General features: G+C 36.9%; 2 protein-coding genes across 4 annotated transcripts in view; both read left to right on the top strand.

Moving 5' to 3' along the window:
* larp1b (La ribonucleoprotein 1B) overlaps positions 1-12289 on the top strand; it is a 29709-nt gene extending 17420 nt beyond the window's left edge. For 2 of the 3 annotated variants that reach the window (XM_084393676.1, XM_084393677.1), the window contains exons 7-18: positions 961-1105; positions 1196-1370; positions 1501-1739; positions 6382-6744; positions 8877-8994; positions 9294-9454; positions 9625-9731; positions 9840-10003; positions 10095-10239; positions 10451-10560; positions 10891-11018; positions 11199-12289. In XM_084393676.1, coding sequence (XP_084249802.1) covers positions 961-1105; positions 1196-1370; positions 1501-1739; positions 6382-6744; positions 8877-8994; positions 9294-9454; positions 9625-9731; positions 9840-10003; positions 10095-10239; positions 10451-10560; positions 10891-11018; positions 11199-11573 — 2230 coding nt within the window. In that variant the 3' untranslated portion in view covers positions 11574-12289. The remainder of the gene's footprint in view (positions 1-960; positions 1106-1195; positions 1371-1500; positions 1740-6381; positions 6745-8876; positions 8995-9293; positions 9455-9624; positions 9732-9839; positions 10004-10094; positions 10240-10450; positions 10561-10890; positions 11019-11198) is intronic. The other variant, XM_084393678.1, reaches the window with a different exon arrangement.
* A 1641-nt stretch (positions 12290-13930) lies between these two features.
* On the top strand, positions 13931-22511 carry pgrmc2 (progesterone receptor membrane component 2). Its single transcript, XM_084394142.1, has 3 exons — positions 13931-14360; positions 17780-17935; positions 20648-22511. Exons 1-3 carry the CDS (start codon positions 14009-14011, stop codon positions 20743-20745), a joined length of 606 nt encoding a protein of 201 aa, XP_084250268.1. The 5' UTR covers positions 13931-14008; the 3' UTR covers positions 20746-22511.
* The last annotated feature ends 1956 nt before the right edge of the window (positions 22512-24467 follow it).

The raw sequence follows: 24467 nt of genomic DNA on the forward strand, positions 1-24467 counted from the left end.
AATCAGACCGAAAGCGCTTACTTTTTTTTTTTATATATATATTGTTGAAAGATAATAACAAAACAATAAATGAATAAAATTATATGCAATATACAACACAATATATTGAGTATTTTAATTTGTACTTCTCTGAGATCTGAGTTCTATTCTTGAAAATACTTCTATGAGACTGCCATGAAAATAGCCTTTATATTGCATCAAATAATAAATAATTAATGTAATATTTTGCAAGCTTTTGTCGTACATATACAGTCTGGTCTGAGATTGTTTGGAATAAGGATTTTCTTTAATTTAGCCTTTTAGGGTTTAAAAAATGAAAAATTATATGACAAAAAATGAATTAAAAATATTCTATTCATGCAGCTCACATGCTGATGTCATTGAAGTAAAAGAGATGCATGCAGACCTTCTGAAATGTTAATGTTTCAATTAAACATTTCAGTTGATTTGTTATATTGATAATAACATTTTAATAAAAAATATTTGTATTAAATTAGTAAAATTGCTCTAGTGATCTCAGACATCTGTTTTATTTGTATTTGTATATGTTTTGTTTTGTTTTTATTTGTTTTATACACATTAAAGGATAATTGCAGAAAAAAGAAACATTTCACTGCCATTATACCAGATGTGCATGGAACAAATTAACAAAACTATTAAAGGAACCTCATTCATATATATATATATATATATATATATATATATAATATTTGTATATATATTTGTATGCTTTTTTTTTATTATTTTTTTTAATTTGTATTAAATAAACAGCTTTAAATATGTGATGTGTAATATCTAAGTTGTATGTAATTATATCTTATTTGCACACAGATGTGACAGGCACTAGCTATTTTTGTAGTCCGTATTTAATTATACCGTAATTAGAGGCAGCAAATGTAAAACTGTACTGTTTAAGTATTATTTTGGAGTTTACATATGGCTGTTTTTGTTTATTTTTAGTGAATACTACTTCAGTCTCCCAAACCTGGAGCGTGACTTCTTCCTGCGGAGAAAGATGGATACAAAAGGCTTTCTGCCCATCTCTCTGATCGCCAGTTTCCACAGAGTCCAGGCCCTCACCACCGATATCAACCTCATAAAAGAGGTGACCTTGACCTACCTCTTTTTCAGGACACGTACATTACAGATTATTATCGTTAGTCTGCTATATATCTGTTTTTATGTGTATGAGCAGGCGGTGAAGAACAGTGATGTCGTGGAGCTGGTTGATGAGCAGATCCGTAGGAAAGAAGAGCCAGAGCATTGGCCCATCCCGGGTCCCCCTCTAGACTCCCCGCGCACAGATTTCTCCCAGCTCATTCACTGCCCTGAGTTCGTCCCAGGACAGACATTCACCTCCCTCAGCACAGGTTCTGATGTGTTCTAGCCTTTTTAGCCTTTTTCTTGTACTTGTTATTGTTTAGCAGTTATGAATTATTCTGTTACTGTTTCCCTGACTTTAGCATTCACACTCACTCACTCTCTCTACATGTGTCACAGTATCGTCCTCCCCAGTCAGTCAGCACATGGATGAATCCGCTCTGGTGAATGGCCAAGCTAGTGATGACACCGACACAGCCAAACCTCAGTCCAAAGAATCCTTTCCTTCCGACCCTAAAAGCAGCTCTAGTGAAGATGGGAATACCCCAAAAGAGCGGTCCAGCAGTCTCTCTGATCCAGATGTCCAGCCGTGGATACAGGTGGAAAAACGACACAGAAACTCCTCTGGAAAAAATAAGGTACTTCCGAATCCGTTCAGACTCTAGCGATAAATGTCAGTGTTTTGTAGGGATGCACTGAAATCTGACCAATACCATTAAGCCAACGTTAGTTTTTATGTAAAGGCTGATATGTAAAAATGAAAAACAGAAACTAGAATCAGTTGTTTTAAATCCTACAAGTTAATTTAGGCATCACAACATTATAACAGTGTTAAAAAAAAAGTGTTAGATGACAACAGAGGTAATCTAAATGAAAAAACAAAAAAAAATTATGGGAAATGAGCATTCCCAATTAAATATACATTACTGATCAAAAGTTTTTAACTGTTTTTGAAAGTCTCTAATTCTCACCAAGGCTGCATTCATTTTTATCAAAAATACAACAGTCATTTTGAAACATTATTGCAATTTAAAATAAGTGGTTTCTATTTTAAAACATTTTAAAATGTAATTTATTCCTGTGATGTCAAGCTGAATTTTCAGCATCATTGCTCCAGTCTTCAGTGTCACATGATCCTTCAGAAATCATTCTAATATGCTGTTTTGGTGCTCAAGAAACATTTCTTAATATTATCAATGTTAAAAACATGGTTCTTTAAATATAATAGAAAACAGTGTTTAGTTGAAATACAAATCTTTTGTAACATTGTAAATGACTTTTACTGGCACCTTTGATTAATTTAATGCATCCTTGCTCATATTGCCACTCCTGGGTAAAAAATAGCTAAATATTTAGTGGTCTTTTAATGGTCTTCTCCATTTTAATCACAAATAACTGGTCAAGAAATTAGCAAGAATTGCACTCAATGTTAATGGCTTCAAACAGTTCATAGGTAGTTGGAAAAAGTCTCCCAGTTCGTTTGAGTCTAATGTGAGACCAGATATTCACTATAAGGTTCAACTCTGACCAGTCCTAAACATGAGCCTGATGTACTTGTTCTCAAGCCACTTCTTGGTTGTCTTTGTAAGTTGGGCAGGAGCATTGTCTTGTTGAAAAAGTTGTTTCGATAACAACTTTTCATTTGTGGGAAGCAAGCCATCCTACAATATTCTCCTGTACTCCAAAGCATTAACCCAGCAAACACAGAACGTTGGCACAACTTACCCAACGTTCTAACAACGTTTTATCAACATGGACAAAAGATTGCTATAACTACGTTGTGTGGTGAAGGTTTTTACAGCGTTGTCACAATGTTGACATTAAACCACCGTTCAGGGCCATTGCTTAAGGTTGTGCCAACGGTGTCTTGACAACCACTTGACTACATATGTACTCGTCACTGCCCTGAAGCGCGAAAATCTGCCTTTTAAATTTCAACCGCCCGTTGGACTCACTGTGTTGTCTAGTTCTTCATCAAGCAAGGATACGTGCAGTAGGGGTATTGCGTTTTATTTACCTCAGCTAAATAAGATACGTAATTATTCAAACACAACCTACAACTTCATTTTCTAATGTGACTAATGTAGCCTCGCTTGCTCTGTTTAGTTTTTAATTTCATTTGTCTGCTATTTAGTCTCATTCGTTTCTTTGCTCCTCTGGATTTGTGGATGTTTCCTGGACTGATTCCGGTTACCAACCTTTATCTGTCTGCCATGTACAGAACCGGTTTTGTTCATTAAATGTTCTGATCTTTGCTTTTTATGTTTTATTTATTATACTTAAAAGAAATGTGTATATTCATTTATGTGTTTTTTTTTTTTTTTTTTTCACAAATGTTTGACTTTTGGGAGTGCAATTTGATTACCATATGCAGTTAGTTTTAATAAAGTTGAATTAACGTAACCGTATGTAATTTTTACTCTTCAAAGTGCACACTTGCAGGTGTTGATTATAATTAGGCTAATTTACTGATAGCCCCATTAAATAATAATAAGGATAAACAGTATTTTTTTTTAAACTATATAATTATCTAACATCTGACTAATTAAAAATTAACCTCAAAACATAAAATGCTAAATGGGGGATATCTATAGGCCTATCTAGCATAAAAACAAAAAAAATTGTCAGAACGTCATCTCTGTTGCTGAATGTCGCGCAACAACGTTGCTACAGCCCTGTCGCGTCTTACAATTGTACGTTGTTACAATGTTGCGAGCACGTAGACAGCGATGTTGCCATAGCAGAAATGCAAGGTGCCACAGACGTTGCCACAACGTAATTGTGTTAGCTGGGAAATGACTTCTCACAGTGAAGCAGTTCACCAATACCAGCAGTAGGGCTGTGACGGTGGCAGTTTTTTTTACCACCGCAGTGGTAATGGACCAACTACCGGCGGTGTTACAGTGGTTGGGGGGTTGTTTTGAAATAAAAAAAAAAAAAAAAAAAGAAACAACACACTAAATCCTGTAAAGCATTGAAATAAATATCAGTAAATACCATGGTAAATACTGGTAACTTAAATAATATAATAAAGTTGAATCTATAAAAAAAAAAAAAAAAAAAAACTTTCGTTTAATATTTCCACACAAAGACGTGTGATATAGCCTACCGCTCTGCGCTTTGAGAGGGATGTGGGACACGAGCAGGAAAGAGCCCAGCAAACACATTTACGTTGTGGCAACGTCTATGGCACCTTATTTTCTTTTGTCCATGTTGATAAAACATTGTTAGAAGGTTGGGTACGTTGTGCCAACGATCTGTGTTTGCTGGGAGACCATCGATCTCTTTTCTGATATCTTCATGTTTTCTACTTGTTGTATAAGGTATGAAAAGCGAATTTTATCTTCCACAAGGGCAAGGCATTTAGGCTTTTTGATATTGCGCTGCCAGAGAAAGCGAAACAAAAATCACCCACGCGTGTGAAACGCGTTTTACAAATAAACTTGACGCGCCTTACCAATTACCATATGTCTAATAACAAGCACAAACTGTGTTAAAAGGAATTTAACGTACAAGTAAAAATGTAGGCTATCTGTCCTACAGTGTTTTTTCTACTTTGCCACAGTAAAGAATACGAAAATAATAGGCCTAATTAAAAGCGAACCAAGAAAGAAACGTTTATAATCCCCTTCGGAAATGGGTGAGATGCGAGTGAAGATATGGGAAAAGAAACGAGATTCCATGGAGGGATGAGTCACGATTTTTTAATATTCGATTGGTTGATTTAATTATAGAATATCTAAAAGTGTAAAATCTCCATGTTCTGGTGCTGATGCGGTGGTGACGCGTTCATGTAATAACGACCAATAATGCATATAACAGCTGCCACAAAGAACCGATTCATAATGATTATGAATGTGTCAAATATAGCAAAGACACATTTTGAATTGTTTATTAATAAACTAGTGTTTTCTGTGTCAGTGTCGGCTGCAAAGATGAAGTTGACGATGCTGACTCGTCATCTTCGCAGTGAACGCACCTATAGAGAGAAATGCACACTTCATACGGAATTCATAGGCATATGCTAGTCGGTTCATTTTCGTTTTGAATTGTTTTGTTTAAAAGTAGACAATTCAAGCTTTCTATATGGAATAACTAATGGAATATTGTTAAATTCACTGATAATCGGGTGACCAGATAGCAAACCAGAATTCAAAGCTTAAATTTATGGGCTCACACACAACTTTCTCATTCGTCATGAATCCAAACTTTTCCATGGCTGCGATGTTGCTAACCTATTATTTCTTTTGTAAACAAAGCCTTGTGCTTCACTCGTGTCATAATATTCATGTAAAACAGTATTCACATACAAAAAAAATTGTTTTGGTGGACCACCGCCGGTGCTACTCAGCCACCGTGGTGGCGTCTTACAACCACGGTGGTGCGGTTGTCAAGTTTACGGGCACAGCCGTAGGACCAGCAGCTAAAAAGGCTCCCCACACAATGACACCTCTTCCTCTAGGCTTCACTGAGGTAGAGATGAATTTCGAAGACATTGCAACAGTCACACCATGCAACTCATGTCCACACAACTTTGCTGAACCACTCTGAATCAAACTTCCCATATTCTGCCAAAAACTTAATTCGGTGTTTGAAGTTTTTCGGAGACAGCAGTGGCTTTTTAAGTAGTGCATTTGCTTAAATTTTGCTAATTTCCTGACAATAACACATCATTTCCCCCCAATAATTTGTGGTTAAGACAATTAAAAACTTAGTGTTTAGCCATTTTTGGCTTGGCCCATTTTTTTGTGCCCAGGAGTGTGTTGTCCTCAATATTGTCCAATAACCAAAGTGTTGTGCATCCCTATTAATTTGCTTCATTCATTGCAAAGTCATTTTAAACTATATCACAACTGTAGAATATTGTAAAGCAAAAAAAAAAACACTTTTCTTGCTTTTTGGGTATTTCTCATTTTATAAAACTTTGTTTCTTTATAATTTATGCTTCTGCTAGAGGATTTCTAGCATGGTTTGATCACACACCTCTTTCCTTTTCCTCCTCCATATTTCTTCATCCATCATGTCCTCTTTCCATCCATTGTTCCATCTCCTATCCTGTGGGTGTGCAGACCTCAGTAACTCCTCTTCCTCCTAGCTCTCCTTCTTCTCCTCCTCCTCTTCCTTCTCCTCCTCCTCCTCCTCCTCCTTGTTCTTCTTCACCTCCTCCTATTCTTGAGTCGTTCCCATCTGCAGTTGAGTATTTGTCCTGTTTTCTCTTTGCATCATTTCTTTTTCCGTATTTATTATAAGGAAATAAGACATGTTTTGTGTTTGCTTCAGGAGAACACAGAATTGGTTCAGTCCAGCCCTAAGCAGCCACCTGAAGCAGTCCAGGAGGAACTGGACTTCCTGTTTGATGAAGAAATGGAACGGCTCGCAGCGCCTCGCAAGAACACCTTCACTGATTGGTCAGATGACGATTCTGATGATGAACTTGATGACCGAGACGTTAACAAGATCCTGATCGTTACTCAGACCCCCCCTCACCTGCGGAAACACCCTGGGGGCGATCGGACAGGGAATCATGTGTCACGTGCCAAAATTACAACTGACCTCGCCAAAGCCATTAACGATGGGCTGTTCTACTATGAACAGGATCTTTGGACAACGGAAGACGGACTGCCAGATTGTCCCACTGCCAAGGTGAGAGTGATTGTGCTTTGTGAATTATTATTTTAATGTAATATGTAATTTAAAGTTTGTCAAAGTAAAGAGTTGTTTAATAAAATGTCCAAGATGCTCTTTTCAATATAGTGAAAGGTGACCACGGCTGTCACTGGTCAGCACCCACTTTCATTGTATGGAATAGAGCAGCTTGACAAAATGTTCATTTTGGGCTGAAGTATCCCTTTAACTACATAATTGATCAACATTCCCCCTTATTTTGAATGTTGAATATAACTTATGTTGAAAGTTTATATTTCTTACAATGGCACTGTGGAGCTGCCATCATATGAGCGACGTGAGTTTGACATCTTGTCATCATATTTCCCCCCTTAATACCATAAAATATACTTTCATGCAAAAAAATTATTTATATATATATATATATATATATATATATTTATTTATTTATTTATTTATATATATATATATATATATATATATATATATATATATATATATATATATATATATATATAAATAAATAATATTTGTATTATTATTTAGACTAAGGCTGCTTTTATTTGACTAAAAATACAGTAAAAACTTTGCTCTTGTTAAATATTATTACAATTCAAAATAACTGTATTTTAATATCTTTTAAAATGTCATTCATGTCATTTATGACACAATGTCATAAAATGAATTTTCAACATCATTACTCCAGTGTTCAGCGTCACATGATCCTTCAGAAAAAAAATCGAATATGCTGATTTGATGCTCAAGAAACATGGCAAAGGATTTGTTGATGGATAGAAAGTTCAAAAGAACAGCATTTATTTGAATTAGAATTTTTTTGTAATGATGTAAAAGTCTTTAATGTGACTTTTGACTAATTTAGTACGTCTTGGCTGAAAAAAAGTTATTTCTTAAAAGAAATTCAGTAGTGTAAACAAAAAAGTTTGCTTCAAAGAGAAAATGAGTGAGTAATAGTAACTCTATTAGAGTTATAGTGCTGAGTGTGGTGTTCGTTCAGCAGCTGTTGGCTTCAGATAAATGTCCATACTCAGCAGTAACATGGGAATTTTCCCACTGCAAATGTTTGAATTGCTTTGTGGTGACCAAAAATATACTGAAATATTTGCTTAAGATCACACATTGTGTCTTCGCTTATTTCTCAAACAATCTGTGCACTCTAGGAATCAACTTGTGATCACAGACCTCTTTAGGGTTTGATATGTGCTAATATCTATATTATCAATTTTAAGTTTTTTAGTACATTGCAATTTTATCAAAATAAGTACAGTGACAAATACCTGTATGTACCCTTTACAGTCAGCCAATCAGACAAGAGCTCTCTGATAGAATATGTGAAGTGTTCTGGTCCAGATTGGCTCCTCCTGGATTAAAAAAGTATGACGTATTTAGATGTATGAGCCCATTCATACTAACATTAACTGAATCTGAGCCGTTTGCAAACTCTAAAATAATTTGGCTGTTTAATTTGAATCGAATGAGTCAGACACTGAGTGTGTTTAAACTGCACAGTTGTATCGTGGTTACCCACCTGTGCCTACTCATGGGAGTCGTAACACCTGTGTTAACTAGACCAAGGTCTCTGTGGGCTGGAGTTCATAGGACAAACACCTGATAAACAGCTGCGCAAAATGACAGAATAAGCACATGTGGTTTTCTGCAAATGAGTTAAGAGTTTGTGATGTCACTCTGAGATAAAATTAAATGAAATAATTTATCATTGTTGAGAGCTGTGATGTTAGTGTGGAATTTTACACATTAAGGTTTAAGAACATAATATCAGTCATCTGTACCAAGAAAACTTCTGATTGACTACACTGTCGGATTTAATGCTGCTGATGGGCTTGAAAGCTTCACTTTCAACGGCCAAATAGGCCTTTATGATGGGCAATAAAGTTGTAATGTCTAAACAGCTGCAAGTAGTAACCGCTGATAAACCTGATCAAGTCCACTGCCTGCAGTCAGATACAGAGCAGTTATGATATATTGTTCATACAGGCAGAAACAGGAAGCCCATCAGGGCAGTTTGTCTATGTTTTTCAGTTTGATGCTCCGCTTGTAATTTTAATGCTTGCAGCCTTCTTGAAGTAATGTTCTTGCTCTGTGTATAATGTCAATATGGTTCACATTTATAGGATATGGAGAACTTTAAAAAACTCAACGTGATAAGCCAAGATGAATTTGAAACTCTGACCCCTAAACTTCCCATTGACGCCAACCAGGAGATCCCACCCCCTCCACCATTTCAAACAGGTGATTGCACACTTCATATGTCTATGAGATAACTATGGAATCTGTCTATCTCTCTGTCGATCTTTGTTTTATTAATGAAACAAATATTTAAATAAACAATTAATTAAATATTTAATTATTTCAATTTTACTCATTCAATGTAATTTATTTCATTTTACTCATAATTTTTTTTTTCTATGTGAAATGTCGCAGATTTGTACAGATGAAAGAAATTACTTGGTTAATTTTAAATTCCAAAGTTTTATATTTCCATATATTTAAAAAATATATATATTATTAATTTGGTTATCTTTCTGTAGATGATTCTAGCATGGCTCATTCTCTCCCCACGGATGTCCCAGAATCCCCCAGTGTGCCCCATACCCCACGCACACCACGTACCCCTGGAAGACAGGACCCCACCAAAACCCCACGCTTCTACCCTGTCATCAAAGAAGATAGTGGCAACCTTGATGAAAAAGTAAGTTTGTACCAGGCAAACAGATTTTGTGATTTTAAGGATGACTTAAAAAAAAAAAAAAAAATATATATATATATATATATATATTTTAGGCCGATGCCAGAGTTCTTGCATATATCCTAACCAGGTACAAATTTCTTCATAATTTAATTTTTCTCTCATCCTTTTAGACTCCCAGAAAGAGGAAAACCCGTCACAGTTCTAACCCTCCACTGGAGTGCCACGTAGGCTGGGTAATGGACTCACGAGAACACAGACCCCGCACTTCCTCTATCAGGTTTGTAACTTTTTTTAATTTCTTGTCCTTGTCCTAATAAAAAGCACTGAGGTGAAAGTTGGCTCAACTGTGTCTCTTTCTCTTTTTTCCTCCTCGTCCTCTGTACAGCAGCTCTAATGCTTCTCCGTCAGAAGGAGCCCCCGCTCTGTCAGGCAGTTACGGCTGCACCCCACAGTCCCTGCCCAAGTTCTGGCATCCATCCCATGAGCTTTTAAAAGAAAATGGCTTCACCCAGCAAGTTTACCACAAATACCGCCGTCGATGCCTCAATGGTACACTGATTATTTTGTTTTAACACCACAGATTATATAACTGCTTTACATGCATTTCTCATGTTTGTGTTTTTTTTTTTTTTTTCCTCAGAGAGGAAACGATTAGGTGTGGGTCTGTCTCAGGAGATGAACACCCTCTTCAGATTCTGGTCCTTCTTCCTCAGAGACAACTTCAACAGAAAGATGTATGAAGAGTTCAAGCAGTTTGCCTTGGAGGACGCCAAGGAGAACTACAGGTGAGAGTCATGGTCCTGAATTCTGCTTTATCTGTAGATCTTGTCTGGAGAATTTATTCACCTTTGAGAATTCAGATGCTTAACCAGGCAGTAAGTCAACCAGATTTATTTGACCCCTTCTCTAGAGCCTCGCAGTTTTGCAAGAGGGTGCATAAATAACATAACCAAAATAAAAAAGGTTTCCTAATGTGTGTTCAAATGTTTGTCACAGGTACGGACTGGAGTGTCTGTTCCGGTTCTACAGCTATGGACTAGAGCGGAGATTCAGACAGGACATCTTCAAGGACTTCCAAGAGGAGACCATGCAAGACTATGAGAAAGGTCAGTCACTCATAATTTTTGACTAAACAAATATTAAAAAAACATGCGACGGTTTAACTTTGCATATCACTCACTATCAGTGTTTGGTGTGTATTTTTGGTGAAATTTACTTACTCAGGACTTTGGTGTAAACTTATTAGTCAACCACCACCTCTGCATGACTGTCATGTCTGCATTTCTGTTTTTAAATGTTCACATCAAATGTCAATCGCTAAAAATAATTCTGAATGTATTTCTTGATCATTTAGTCATGTGATGTTTTTTTGTTTTTTTTACTCTTGTAACTTAACTTTTAACTTACATGCTGATGTTTTTTGGGGGTTTATGTAGGTCAGCTATATGGACTGGAGAAATTCTGGGCTTTCCTGAAATACGCAAAGGTGAAGAATCAGCCCATTGACCCCAAACTCCAGGAATACCTCAGCAAATTCAAGAGCATTGATGATTTCAGAGTAGATGTGAGTATAGGCATCAGTTTTGATGTGAATGTGATCCCTTGCAAACTATGCAAAGGGAAATAAGTTTTGGAGTCCAGAATAATATATGAATATTAGTCTAAATGCATTTAATTGCTTTCTAACTGTATATAATATTAGTCTATTTGCAATCTAAATCAATTGTAAATCTCCTGCCCTTAGCCACCAATGGCAGAGGAAGGAGTAAGGAGGAAAGCACACTCGTCATCCACAGGAGACGAGGTGAAACGTAGACGACACAACTCCACATCATCATCGAAACAAACCCCCGTCTCCAAGACATCTTCAGACAATCAGCTGACCACTGGAGGAACAAAAACAGCCACGACTGATCAGGCCGCTGCCCCAACGACAACGAAAACCACCAATCAACCATCAGCCAAGGCAGCCTCAGCCAATCAGAAGAGCGGCATGGCTAATGACCCGTCTACAAAAGCCCCACCCAAAGAGAATGTGAAGAAGAATACCTCAACGGATGCTCGCAAAGGAGAGGCGGCGACCAGCAAAAACAAAGAAGCCCAACAGCCAAAGAAATGAGGCCCTTACTACACTATATACAGTATTTGAGTGTGATGATTCTAACTCTAGAGCTGTGAAAAGATTTTCAGTGCTGATGCAGGCTTACGTTTTACACCGTAACCTCAGAAGTGAGCCAGTCAAACCGTTAGAGCAAAGACCAACTGTCAGAACGCTGCATTCACAAACTGAAGAGTAAACCAGAGACGTCTTTGTGTTGTACAAGACACTTTTTCTGGACAGGTTAACTTTCAGAAGATCTTTTTGCTTTCTTTTTCTTTTCTTTGTTTTTTCCCCTCAGTTAGTAGTTTCAGAATCAAGTACGCATGGTGAACTTGTTTTGCTGTAAAGTTTACAGAAGATGCATTCCTACATCGAATGCAGTTTTATCTTTTTAAACATTTTATTTTACCTTTGCAAATGCCTTACATTTCAAAAGCAACAAAAAATATAATTATTTTACAGCTCTGTCAGCATAAATAATGAATAATCTTTTGGTGTTTAAAAGTATTTTTAATTTGTGCATGTGCATTTCCTGCACAGCACACACATTTTATCTCATTTATTTTAAAGACTCAAAAAAAAAAAAAAAAAGAAAAAAAAAAAGCTCATCAAACAAACAAAAAATTTCTAACTTGAACTGAGGTTGACACAAGATAACACACTATATAGCTTTTTGCATTTTTTTTGCTCTTTTAGCTTGTGTAGGAAATATGACATTGATGGAATACTATGTTCTTTATGCTTTTATGATTAGCTGAGTGTCTGAGCTGAATATCGGAGAAGTACATTGATATCAGGCCAAAGTGGCGAGGGATTGTAAAAAGTGTTAACATCTTCAGGAACTACATTAAACGAATATTGTGCCGTTCTCAAAAGATGCCACATCTTTAGGTGCAGAGTAGAGGAAGAGAAAACATCTTTGAACTTTTTATTAATTTTGACTTAAATTGGAAAACGTCTGTGTACTTGAAGTTTCTAAGAAATGTTATCTTTTTAGAGAGGAATTATCCTTCCTTTTAAATTTTTAATCCTATTGGAGTTGAGTTTGAGATAATTTATTGTTTTACTCTCTTTTGAAAACTTAATTGATTAGAATCTTTTTTTATTGATATTACAGAGAGTGTAAATGACTGCAAACATGGTGGCCCAGAGAATACTTTTATCTGCATTTTTATTTTGCAGGTTGGATCTTTGCTGATAAATTAAATCAGTGGGTTTTTTTTTTTCCTCACTTATGATCATTAATCAGACACTGAATTGATGTCCCGATTGTATCATATTTGCTTATGAAAACTGTACATAAAAAAAAATATTAGAAGCAGCTCTCTAATTTCAATCAATTCATTTTTATTGATTCATTTTATTGTGAAGTTTTTGTTTGTGCGCTTGTGTGTTGGTATGCATGTTGGTTTAATTTTTTCTTTCCTCATAATTGTAAAATGTAAAAAAAACATAAAATATATTAAAATCTGTTTATAAAACCCCAAAATAATATATATTGTATTTCTTGTCAAGTGTGCAGTGTAATGTCGTTATACTGGGTCTTACACACGGTTCCCACACCTTTAAAACAATTTTTTTTTTTTTTTTTTTTACTTTTTTCATCTGTACGATTACTAACAACAATAATAACAACAAAAACTGATATTTACCCAATATTTTAGAGCTGAACATAACCTCAAGCATGTGTTTTTGATATAGAAATTTGTTTAAAGATTTTTCAGGCCTGCAAGCCCTCTTAAAATTCCATAGCATGTCCAGGTTTTCCGTGACTGTGGGAACCCTCTTAAAAAGAAATGATAAACACAACACACTTAAAGCAGTTGCAGCTCCTATTTTGTAAGCAGTATGGTTCATTTAGTATACACTGTAAACAATTACTTTAGACTCAAAGATCAGACACTTTTACACAATAACATTAAGTCTCCAGAAACTAGGGGAGTCAAGGGACTTGGATATAAATTGTGTAAGCTTGGAGATTCTAGTTTGTGAAGATAAAGGTCTGATAGGGGATACGGTTATCCTTGTTAAACTTTGTATATATATGTATAAAGTGATATTATAGCCTGCCATGTAATTTTTCAAGCAGTTAAATCAGTTGTGTATTCAATGCACATCCATTTTTTTAATATGTGACAGATTTTTCAATATGAAACATACTTGAGTTTCAGGTTAATAAGCATATTTCTGAATACTGTTGTATTTCATCGCGGTTAGCTAATGATAAATATAATCATGACAGTTAGCGCGCGTTTGAATTATCTGAAATCTGAAACCTGAAACCTTTGTCTGGTCTCATGCGCTCGGTGGTCTTGTAGGCGCCACGCTGACAGAAAACTACAAATTCCAGGAGCCAACGCGTTGTTTCCGGTAACAGGCAGCCAATCAGACGCGCTTCTGTATGCCAGCTGGGCGGGCGGTCGCGTGCGGTGGGAAGGCGCTATCGTTGCAGTATGGCGGACGATGGGGACGGTAGGAGTGCAGCGGCGGACACCAGCGGCGAGCAGGGGACGACGGAGGACTTGGATGCGGGGGCCGGTCTTGGTATAAGCGTTATGATGCTCAATCTCAGCGTTCTAGTGCTCGTGCTGGCCGCGTGTTACGTGCTTTACGCGCGGTGGTGGAGGAGGGCGGGCGAGGACGCGGGCCGGGGCAGCGAGGCCTCGCCGCTACCCAAGATGAGGAGACGCGACTTCACCCTGCAGCAGCTGCGCGAGTACGACGGGGTGCAGAACCCGCGCATCCTCATGGCAGTCAATACCAAGGTCTTCGATGTGACCAGTGGCAAAAAGTTTTACGGACGCGGTAAGGAGCTCATGCTCACGCTCACGCTCACACCCACATTCAGCGGGGGTTTTCAACTTAAGCAGTAGAGAAGATAACTTACTAGTATCCAGTGAACAAAAGTCTAGCAAACCTGGAATTCATACTAGGAACTGGTGGGATGGTTAATACTAAACACGTATTCGTACAGGTCTATTAATGTATTAGATAACATTTTATTTTAAAATGTCCCTGTTACACGTTATTGCATAATTACAAGCAACTAACGTCAACCACAAACTCTAATTCTATAGAAAGTAGATGTGGTTATTGTTAATATTACTCTGCACTTATTTGTACTCGACACTACACTGTAACATGGGCACCTTCTAATAAAGTGTAGCTTTTTTTATTACTAAAACTGGATTAGGTTCCACTTCCAGCAACAGTTGGAACACATACCAGTCTGAAGGTAATATTTCATATCAGTACCACAGATTTAGATTTGTTACTAATAATAATAGTTAGGCTAATTGTCACAACTGAGTAAGCTGGTAGTATCTAATAAATAAGTCACTATAGAATGCTTGGATACTAGTACGTACTTCAATATTGATTAGTATCTATTCAGTTAGTCACTAATACTTATTCAATAGATATTAGTCACTACTGTAATAAATACAAACATAAAGCTGCAATTACATAGTGAAAGATACAATTACATTACAGTAACACTTTATTTTAGTGTCCTTTTTACACATAATAACATGTACTTACTATATTAATAACAGTAAAATATGCATGATTACAAACAACTAACCTAAACCTATAGTAAGTAGGCCTATGTGTTGTTAATTAATATTACTAAATACTTCTGTGTGTAAATACACTAACAATGTCACCTTAAAATAGTGTAACTGGATTACTTAATTGAAAAATAGTACTAGTGACAAAAATAGATACTGGTTCATTGTGAGGAATATATTGAATAGATACTTATCAATATTGGAGGAAGTACTAATGAATGGTTACTAGTGTGAAATAGTCAAATATACAGTTAGATTACTGGAAATACTCATTTACTAGAAAATAGTGCTAGTAATAATATAAAAGTAAATACTAGTTAGTTTTAAGAAATAATAGCTTGCCATAGGAGAAGAGCTTGTGTGTTAACCAGCTTATGCTTGCCAATACTCTGGTCAGAGGAAAGCTAATGACCAGCTCATTCTGGTAAATACTGCTCAGGGTAAAGTCTCACAAAGCCTTTCTCCCAGAGACCTCTGTTGTATGATGCACAGTTTGGTCTGATGTCTTGTCGGAGTTTGCCAACCTCTTGACGGGCCCTTTCTGTTTTATTCATAACTGCGGTCAACATTCTTCCTGCTCTGTTTTGCCTAGGTGAACTCTTTCCCAGGCATCAACCTGTAATGTCAGTGCTTTTTTGAATGAGAGCCATATCTGATGTGGACAAATGGGGTGAGAGCCATGTGCTGGCACACCCAACAGGTATTTACTGTACCAGTAGATCATCCATTTGTGTGGAAATCAATTTGCTTAATTTAAATGTGTAAATTTAATAGCTCGGTTTGTTATGACGGGTGTAAGATCAGCTAAGTTTAGCAGTCGCCTTGGTTAAGAAATCAAGCACTGAGCCTCATTCCTTTCTCCCTTGCAGGAGAAAATTCTTGTTTCTTTTCCCTGTACTTTAAGCAGGGTTTACAGACTCCTGTGCAAAACAGCTGTTTGCTGCAGATAATAATTTAAATATGTTGCCCTCAAAGCCAGAACAGCAGTCTTTTGTCTGCCTGGAGTCTATATTTGGAGACTCAGCTCAGAAGTGAAACCGAGAGTGCACATAATATCTGGATTATCATGGCCTTTGTTTGCATTTACCAAGTTTGATTCACAGTGCTAGCTAGGGTCTGTGATTTGGCCTCGCATCTCCCTCGGCTATATTTGTATATGAGATATGTTATCTGACCATCTGTGGTGTTTGTGGAGGAGCGTTCAAGGTGTGGTGTCAGCAGTAGTCCAGACTCTGACCAGTGCGTCATTTCTTAGACACCTGTAATCTAGCGTGTCTGTCATCTTGCAGCATTTCACACGGAGAGAATATGACATCAGTTTTATTTACCTGTTGCTGCATTCATTTATAACCTGATGAGACTATGGCAAAGGTTTGAACTTTGTAGGCAGATGTGGTGTGTTGTCACTGGACCATAGGGCAACTTGGATCTTTTTGGTCAATGTTTGGCTGGACCTCTTGTATCTTTTAAGACTATTATTGCTCAACTGCTGAAAAGAGAGAGAGAGAGTGTGGTGTGTGTGTGAGAGAGAGCTAACATGCGTTTTCCACATGAAGATCAGATGATGAACCAAAAAAAAAGAAGTATCGAAAGAGGCCTTTCTCCTCTTCTTTTGCCTTCTGTTCCGAATAAAACAAAGACTAAAGCTTCGTCTCACCGACAAGAAAGCGAACATGATAAATTGCACATGCCAGAGCAGCCTAGTCATCGTCAGTCATGATCTGGCTTTGGCAGTTGTATTATTTATAAATCATGGATTCTAGTTCCTGTTCAGTAGCCTATGAAGTAAAACTCAAGTGTCTGAGACGTTCATGTCCTCTTGTTGTCGTATTTTATTGCATCATCTCATTTGTTTGTCCCGATTAGGTGACTGAAGTTCATCGGTCTGTTGTGCTCCGCTTTGTCACGTCTTTGGTTTGGTAAGAAAGGTTCAGGCTGTGGCCTGAATAGTCTGTGCTCAGCTGAAGTTGATTCTTGTTGGTGTTGGTGTTGTGTTGTGTTTTGTTATGACATCTCACATTCATTTCCTTATTCAGCGCAGTGTGTTATTTACAACAGCTGTTCTGAAGTACCTGTGTGTTTACCTGCATTCCTCTGGTTTGGGCGAGCGCCGAGCGGCTCCATTCATCCCAGCTGTATGGTTGTTTTTGAGAAAACACTCTGCTTTGGTTTTAGCTTGTCTGGGGTTTTCTGACCCACTGACTCTTAAACTGTTTTCTTTTAGTTGATTCACAGCAGAGTTTTGTTTTGATTGCAATTCATCTGGTTTCTTTAACTTTTTATCAGACCTATTGTATAATAATATTTTTTATTATGAATACTACTAGTGCAACTACTACTACTTATTAGTAGTATTAATAATTATTACTAATTGTTGTTATTGCTTATTTGTTATGAATAATAATAAGAATTGTTGTTTTAACCACTTTACGTCCTTTATGATGCTACATTGCAAAGGCAAATAATTATTAAAAGTAAGTTAATTTTACTTTATACTTTTTATAAATATATTTTATTGTGGATGGGACATTTAGCTTAGCTTTAACTGCACTGGCTGTATTGCACTTTCAGTTTTGGGCCCTAAGCCTATAATGTGTAGAAGATCTTAACTTTGTCTTGCTGACCATTATACTCACAGTATGTCTGTCATTCCAGAGGGCCCCTACGGGATCTTTGCGGGACGTGATGCTTCTCGGGGTTTGGCAACATTTTGCCTAGAGAAGGATGCATTACGGGATGAGTACGATGACCTTTCAGACCTGAACGCTGTACAGATGGAAAGTGTTCGAGAATGGGAAATGCAGTTCATGGGTAAGCAGAAGAATTTCTCTGCGAATTCAGAAAGGATTCATATAGTTACTCAAAAAATCTAAAAATGTCTAAGATTTTATCTGCCTCTAGGATAATTGGAGGTAGGATAGGTATAATATCTGCATAACTACAGTTATGTAGGTAGTTACCAGTCACTCCTCCTCGTCCACAAGCTTTGCATGTTGTTCCTGTTGTGCTGGTTAGGGCTGATCTGTACATGTAATGTAATCAGGTAGCTAATGGTTTACAGTATAAATTCTCCAAAAGATGAGTGACAGTAACCTTTAATTGTCCTGTAAAGAGCTATAAAAAATATATTGCGATATATATATATATCAAGTTTTTCCTGTGTCATTATTTAACAGTGGCATGTCAGACAGTCTGAATTGTATGATGATGAGATACAAACGCTGTTAAGTGAGTGCCAAAAAGAAGACGGTATTTTTATTTGCATTTTCCTCACTAGCTGCACTCAAAAACAAATACAGTGCTGGTGTAGTCTGGTTAACTCATGATTCACCACAAATTAGTCTTGGTTCGCATGTGCCCGGTTTCACAGACATGGGTTAGGTCTAGTCCCAGACTAAAATGCATGTTTGAGCTGTCTTAACTGAAAGGAACTTGCACTGACATATCTTTAAATATATCAGTAGTACAGTACCTTTTTTTTTTTTTTTTTTTTTTTTTCAAGATGCACATCAGTAATGTTTTTTTTAAGGCTCATTTATAAAAGCTACTTAATGTCCTAATTGAACTAAGGCTTAGTTCTGGCTTAATGTAAGCCCTATTTGTGAAACCAGGCCTTAATGTACCGTTGTGTAATACAATACAGAATCGCCTTGGGTTCATGAAGTTTTAAAATATCTTAAATTAAATGCTTTATCACATTTAAGGTCATAAGTCTTAAATATTTTAAGATAGTATAACAAATATCATAATTATCATTTTCATCTCAATTATCATGATACGTCCCAAAAATGTGCTGCACATTTCAAAGTAAAAAAGCGGTGCTATTATTATGCATTCTACTGGCTCGCAGTTTCCAAGCAGTTTGCAATCAATTAATTTTATGGCAATATTATTGCATATTATGGCTGTCGATTAAATAGGTCCCTAGTACCCCCTTGCTGTTCATAAAAGGCGACAAATGGGGCAACTTGTTCGCACTGTGTCTGTGGAGGAAGAAGTCCTGGCATTTGAGAGATGCGATTAGCTTTGGCTTTTTAAGGATCAACACAATGCTTTGGCTTCAACTGTCAGAGGTTTGGTCATAGTCCTGCTGGATGCAAAAACAAATCTATTTGCCATAACTATGGAGAGGAAGGACATGAGGGAAAATATTTCCAAAATGCAGGAATTCCACTGGTGACCATCCATATTCATCAAAGAAGTGCCTTAAAAGAGTGAAAAATTCAAGATAATGGCACAAAAATGCCCTTGAATTAGTTTTTGTCTCGTATGTATGTATGTATATGTATGCAATATCACACGCGTAACAAGCGCAAATCACATGGGTGCTGCCCAAATAGCAAATGTGATATTGATTATATACAACAGTTTAATAAATAAAAAGTTAATATTGTGTTAATATAAAAGTTTATATATTTTAAGCGCAATATTGTCTGTTTTGCTACATTTGTCCAACGAAAATATTGCCTATCCACCTCTTTCCTACACCCCATGATGCTTTGAGCGAATTATGGGAGTAACTTCCGTTAATCTGTAAACAATCAGTGAAAGGTTCGCTCTGTGTATCTAATAATAAGCATTATAATAATAATAATAAGAAGAAAATTACTACAACAGACCATGAATAACGCCAAAAGATCGATACTTTCCTCAGCAATTTTTTTTTGCAGACATGTAAATTATCAATGTAATAATATATGTCTGTATTATATAACATGTTGATCAAAAATGATCATTTACTGGAACATTGAGTGATAAAATTTCAAAGTGATTTCTTTCATTTTGACAGACAATAAATATATTATTTACCTGATTTAGAAATATTCCAGTAAACACTGGTAATAGGGATTAAAAGTGGAAAACGGGATTACATTTTAATAGTGCGAACGAAACAAATCACAAGTTTGTGAATTGAATTGTGAAATTTGTGTCAATGCCCAGCCAGTCCTAGTTTACACTTAGCTGAGCTAGATTGATTTGGTGTAGCACAGTCTCATATCGGTTTGTGTCGCGCTATGAGATGAGGGAATGTGTGATAAGCTGCTCAACTCTCCTGTCACTGCATGTGGGGAAAATCAGGGCTGTAATATGACAGATTAATGCTGTTTGACAAATAAAGTACTCCAATGATGAAGCACACAACTTTTTCACACTGCTTGTTTGCCTTGTTGATACCAGAGATTAATTAATGGTTAAAAGCCCTCATTGTGGGGCATGTAGAATAAAATGTGCAAATTGTATGTTTTTATTTTAGCTGTATTTCAAATAACAACATAGAATCTCAGTTTTAGTTTTGGTTTATTAATAATAACACCATGGATGGAGAAATATGGTCTCTGCAGCCAGAGGATGTTTTTACAGCCAACAGGGGCTAACGGGTCCTTCCAAATGTGATCAAATGTATGCACAAGATTAAATATGCACAATGCATGAACAAGAAATAAATGGCATCTTTCATTAAAAATAGCATCATTAATTATTGTTCCTTTCATTCTCTCTCTCCCTTCCCTCCGTCTCTCTCAGAGAAATATGACTACGTTGGCCGTTTGTTGAAGCCGGGAGACGAACCATCTGAGTACACAGATGAGGAGGACATGAAGGATCATCAAAAACACGAATGATCTGCTGAATCATTACAGCAGCTGAAGCCCAGGACTGAGAAGGCCACAATCCAGAATTGTTAAACCCCAGCAAGAAAAACCCCTCAGCATCTGCCCTTTACCTCAATCGTACAGTGTCCCCACTACTGCTCCATCACAGCTGAGATAAACGCGTCTGTCTAAAAGCCCCTGCTGTTCTGACTGTTCTTTTACCAAAACAGACCAATAGCCTGTCAGAGTTTCCTGTACTCTTCTTGTCTGCTCTTGATACTTCTCCTTAATCCAGCTCTTTTGTCCTCGCCCTTCTGTCTTCCGGTCACACCTAAACTCTCAATTTATAGCATAAATACCATCAAACACTACTTTATACAATAAATCACCAGTTCTACACCCTAAATCATCAGTCAAACCCTCCATCGTCTACCCTACAGTCCAATGAAGAGTGAGACGGCCTGAGGCTTTAATAGCATCCTGCACATTCGCGTGTTCAGGTTTGGACTGACAATGTGAAGAGAAGGAAGGAGAAAACGCATACATTTTTATTCACTTAATTTTCTTTGGGGACTTCACCATTCATGACCTCAAAAGTCACGTACATAGAGCGGGGCAGATGCCTGGAGTTCAGTGCACAACAGGTTAAAAACCACAACTGGGGTCTCTTTTAATTATTTTTGTTTCCATTTAAGTATTTTTGTTGTTGTTGTGCGTGTAATTATTGTACCACAACATGCGTCACAAACACTTCTGGAGCATTTAAATCTCATGCTTATTCGCAGACTGTGAAAACGTTGTCGTTTTAAATCAAAGTAAATGTCGAATGGAAATGGTAACCAATCCAAAAGCCAGATTGTCTGCCATCAGCCAATCAATCCAAAGGTTGGGTGGGTCTGGGGTGGGCGGGTGCTCAGCAATGTTTGTTTTGTGTGCACCACTAGTGTGTAGCAATTCTTGTCACAATGTGATTGTAAAACATGAGGGATGGGAAATGTTTGTTGGGGGGGGGTTGGGTATCGTTAGCATTTTTTGCCATAAAACTGTTGTTTTATTTGAATTGTATAAATCTGAACGGCTGGTTGGGATGAAAAGGGAAGATCAGTAGGGTAGTTCAATTGGATCAGCTCGTCTGCTCATCGGTCAACAGAACTCTCCCCGTTAATGAAACAGTCAGCGTAGTTATTGTGCCTTATTTCCGTTTAATTCTACTACAGAATAGTCAAGAGATGTAGAAAGATACAGGTATGAAAACCAGAGGGAGAAACCGCAAAGATAAAACATGTTCTGCTCTGCCCTTTCCACATTATCTGCTTTTAGGGGGTGGGGGTTTCAGAAGCCAAGGCATCTTTCCCCTCCATTTCCTCAGTTCGTACGACGAGGCGTGCTCACGTCTGTGAGCGAATCAGACACGGGAGGCTCAACCGCCGTTATCGTGACTTTGTATATAGACTTTATGAGCTATTTCAGTGTTACTGCCATATCTGCGCTGTTATTAAACTCCACGCACTGCTGTGTTGTACTGGCCAAAAGATCATTGCTCTTTCTCGGTTTCCATCTTTTTTTCTTTCTTTTTTTTTCTTTTCTTTTTTTTTCTTTCTCTCTGCTGAATTTATTTTTAATTGTGGGTCATTTTCAAATCCACCCTCAAGTGTTATATTTTGTTTTTCTTCTGGAGCGGGAAACTACGAGTTTGGAAGAATATTTTGTCTTTGCTGGGGAGGGGATGAGGCGAAATTCAAAAATTGTGGATTATGTAAATATGTGTATCATTTTATTAAAGCATGTGCAGCAAACAGTGAGGTAATGCTGGCTCTCACGTCATGTATTTAAATGGAGTTTGCAAGGGTGTGTGTGTGTGTGTGTGTGTGTGCGCGTGTGCTCATGGGGAGGACAAGAACATGTTGTTGCAGAAATAAATACGTTTGGTTAATAACTACTGTTATCCTCTACTGTTATCTGCCCCTTTGATATGTTGGTCTTGAGTGCGAAAAATCGTTTTGTCTCTCACAAAGAGCAATATTTCAAATTTCGGAGCTATACAAATGGCAGCGAAGACTAACTGCTAAAAAGTCAAATGTTAAGAAACCAGTAGGTTTATTGGTTTACTAAATGTGCCTTAATGGATCAAATGTCATGCCACCGTTATATATTTTTTTGGGGGAGTGTGAACCAGTTTGAAGATTTTGTATTTCCATAGTAAGGCATTTTGCTTGCATAAATATGAAGCGAGAGGAAATGTGTAGTTGGTTGAGGTATGCCAGGCTCAAGTTATAATTTCTGATATTGCATATGCAAAAACTGTAGCAATCATAGTAGTTTGTCTAGAAAATAATTTTATTTTCTTGTTACTTGCAAACTTTGATATATTTTCAAACAGTGTGAAAATGTCACAATCTTGTTAGAACTGAACAACACCGAGACATCAGTACTGTGGATCTCACACCCCATTTACACAATTAGCGGTGCAACAAAACTAAATCTCTGACTGTCTAAACTGCAAGCTTATTTCACAGGACAGTTTGGGCCTCTAATTAAGCCCAGTTTACTTCATTAAATGATGCTCAATTTGCTTTTCTGAAAACTTATTGAACTCTGTTTCTTAAATGAGTTTGTGTGTTGTCATTTAATTTATTTTATTAAAAGCACACTAGACTTTGCAGTGGTCAAGCTAAGACTTTTGATAGCTTGATTTTAAAACTGGCAAGAAAATGAACAGGAATACCTGTCAATAGCCTACTGATGTCAGTGGTAAATAATGCCACTTCCTGGGGGATATCGTTATTATGTTCATTAAACAAAAATGACAAAACACTAACAGCATAGTAATTGAATTTGTGGGATATTAACCGCCAGATGTCACTAAAACCCTAATGGTTCACTTGACAGGCAGACCAGGGGCCTCATTTATAAAACTGTGCGTAGGAACCTTACTAAAAGCGTACGTGCGCCCGAAAGCCAAAAATGGCGTATGCAAAAAAATATTCAGACTTATAAAACCGTGCGTACGCCAGAACCTGCGCAGAATTCACTTTATAAATCCCAGTCAGCGGAAGATTGTGCGTACATGCGTCTCCACGCGAAATAACCATATATGGAGCTTACAACGCCTAGTTTTACTATGCAGATCCTCATCTACATATCATATGCAAATGATATAAACGGTACAAGAAACATTACATTAATACAAATCAAGTAGTTGTCTATCCTTGCCTTGTTTTTGAATAGCCTACATAAATCAAATAGTGTAAAATACATTTCAGAGAAAGTTTTTCTCAATCACTTGCCGAATTGTATTTTTAATTGATTTATATTTTTAATGGAAACAGATAGGCCTTGGGCATTATTTGCACGAAACTATTTTCTCAGACAATCTGGTATTATCATGATAAGCAATTATCTCTGTGGTTAAAACATTAAAGCACGCCACAGGAAAAGTGTTCAAAAACAATCGCATCCACAACAAATATTTCTAATGACTGAATTTAAAAAAAATGTTGTAACTTCAGTAATGATTTCATGTTTAAGTGTTTAACTCCATTAATTTGAATGGCATATTTAATATAAATGTTTATAGTATTTTATTTATTTAAACTGTTATTTGCGTCAGTTTCACTAAACGGCTCAACACGCTCGCTGCCGCGGACATTTAAGAAGGAATGGATATTTGCTTCAAGTGACAGGCTTGGTGATTGAAATTGTATTTGTATAATCTTTCTGTATATGTTTAATTTTCTTTAGATTTTCTGTAT

This window comes from Rutilus rutilus, assembly GCF_951802725.1.
Source record: "Rutilus rutilus genome assembly, chromosome: 21".
NCBI lineage: Eukaryota > Metazoa > Chordata > Actinopteri > Cypriniformes > Leuciscidae > Rutilus > Rutilus rutilus.

Coding starts and splice junctions, on each gene's coding strand:
- pgrmc2 (XM_084394142.1), top strand. CDS start 14,009: ATGGCGGACGATGGGGACGGTAGGAGTGCAGCGGCGGACACCAGCGGC. Junction 14,361..17,779: donor CAAAAAGTTTTACGGACGCG/GTAAGGAGCTCA, acceptor CTGTCATTCCAG/AGGGCCCCTACGGGATCTTT. Junction 17,936..20,647: donor ATGGGAAATGCAGTTCATGG/GTAAGCAGAAGA, acceptor CGTCTCTCTCAG/AGAAATATGACTACGTTGGC.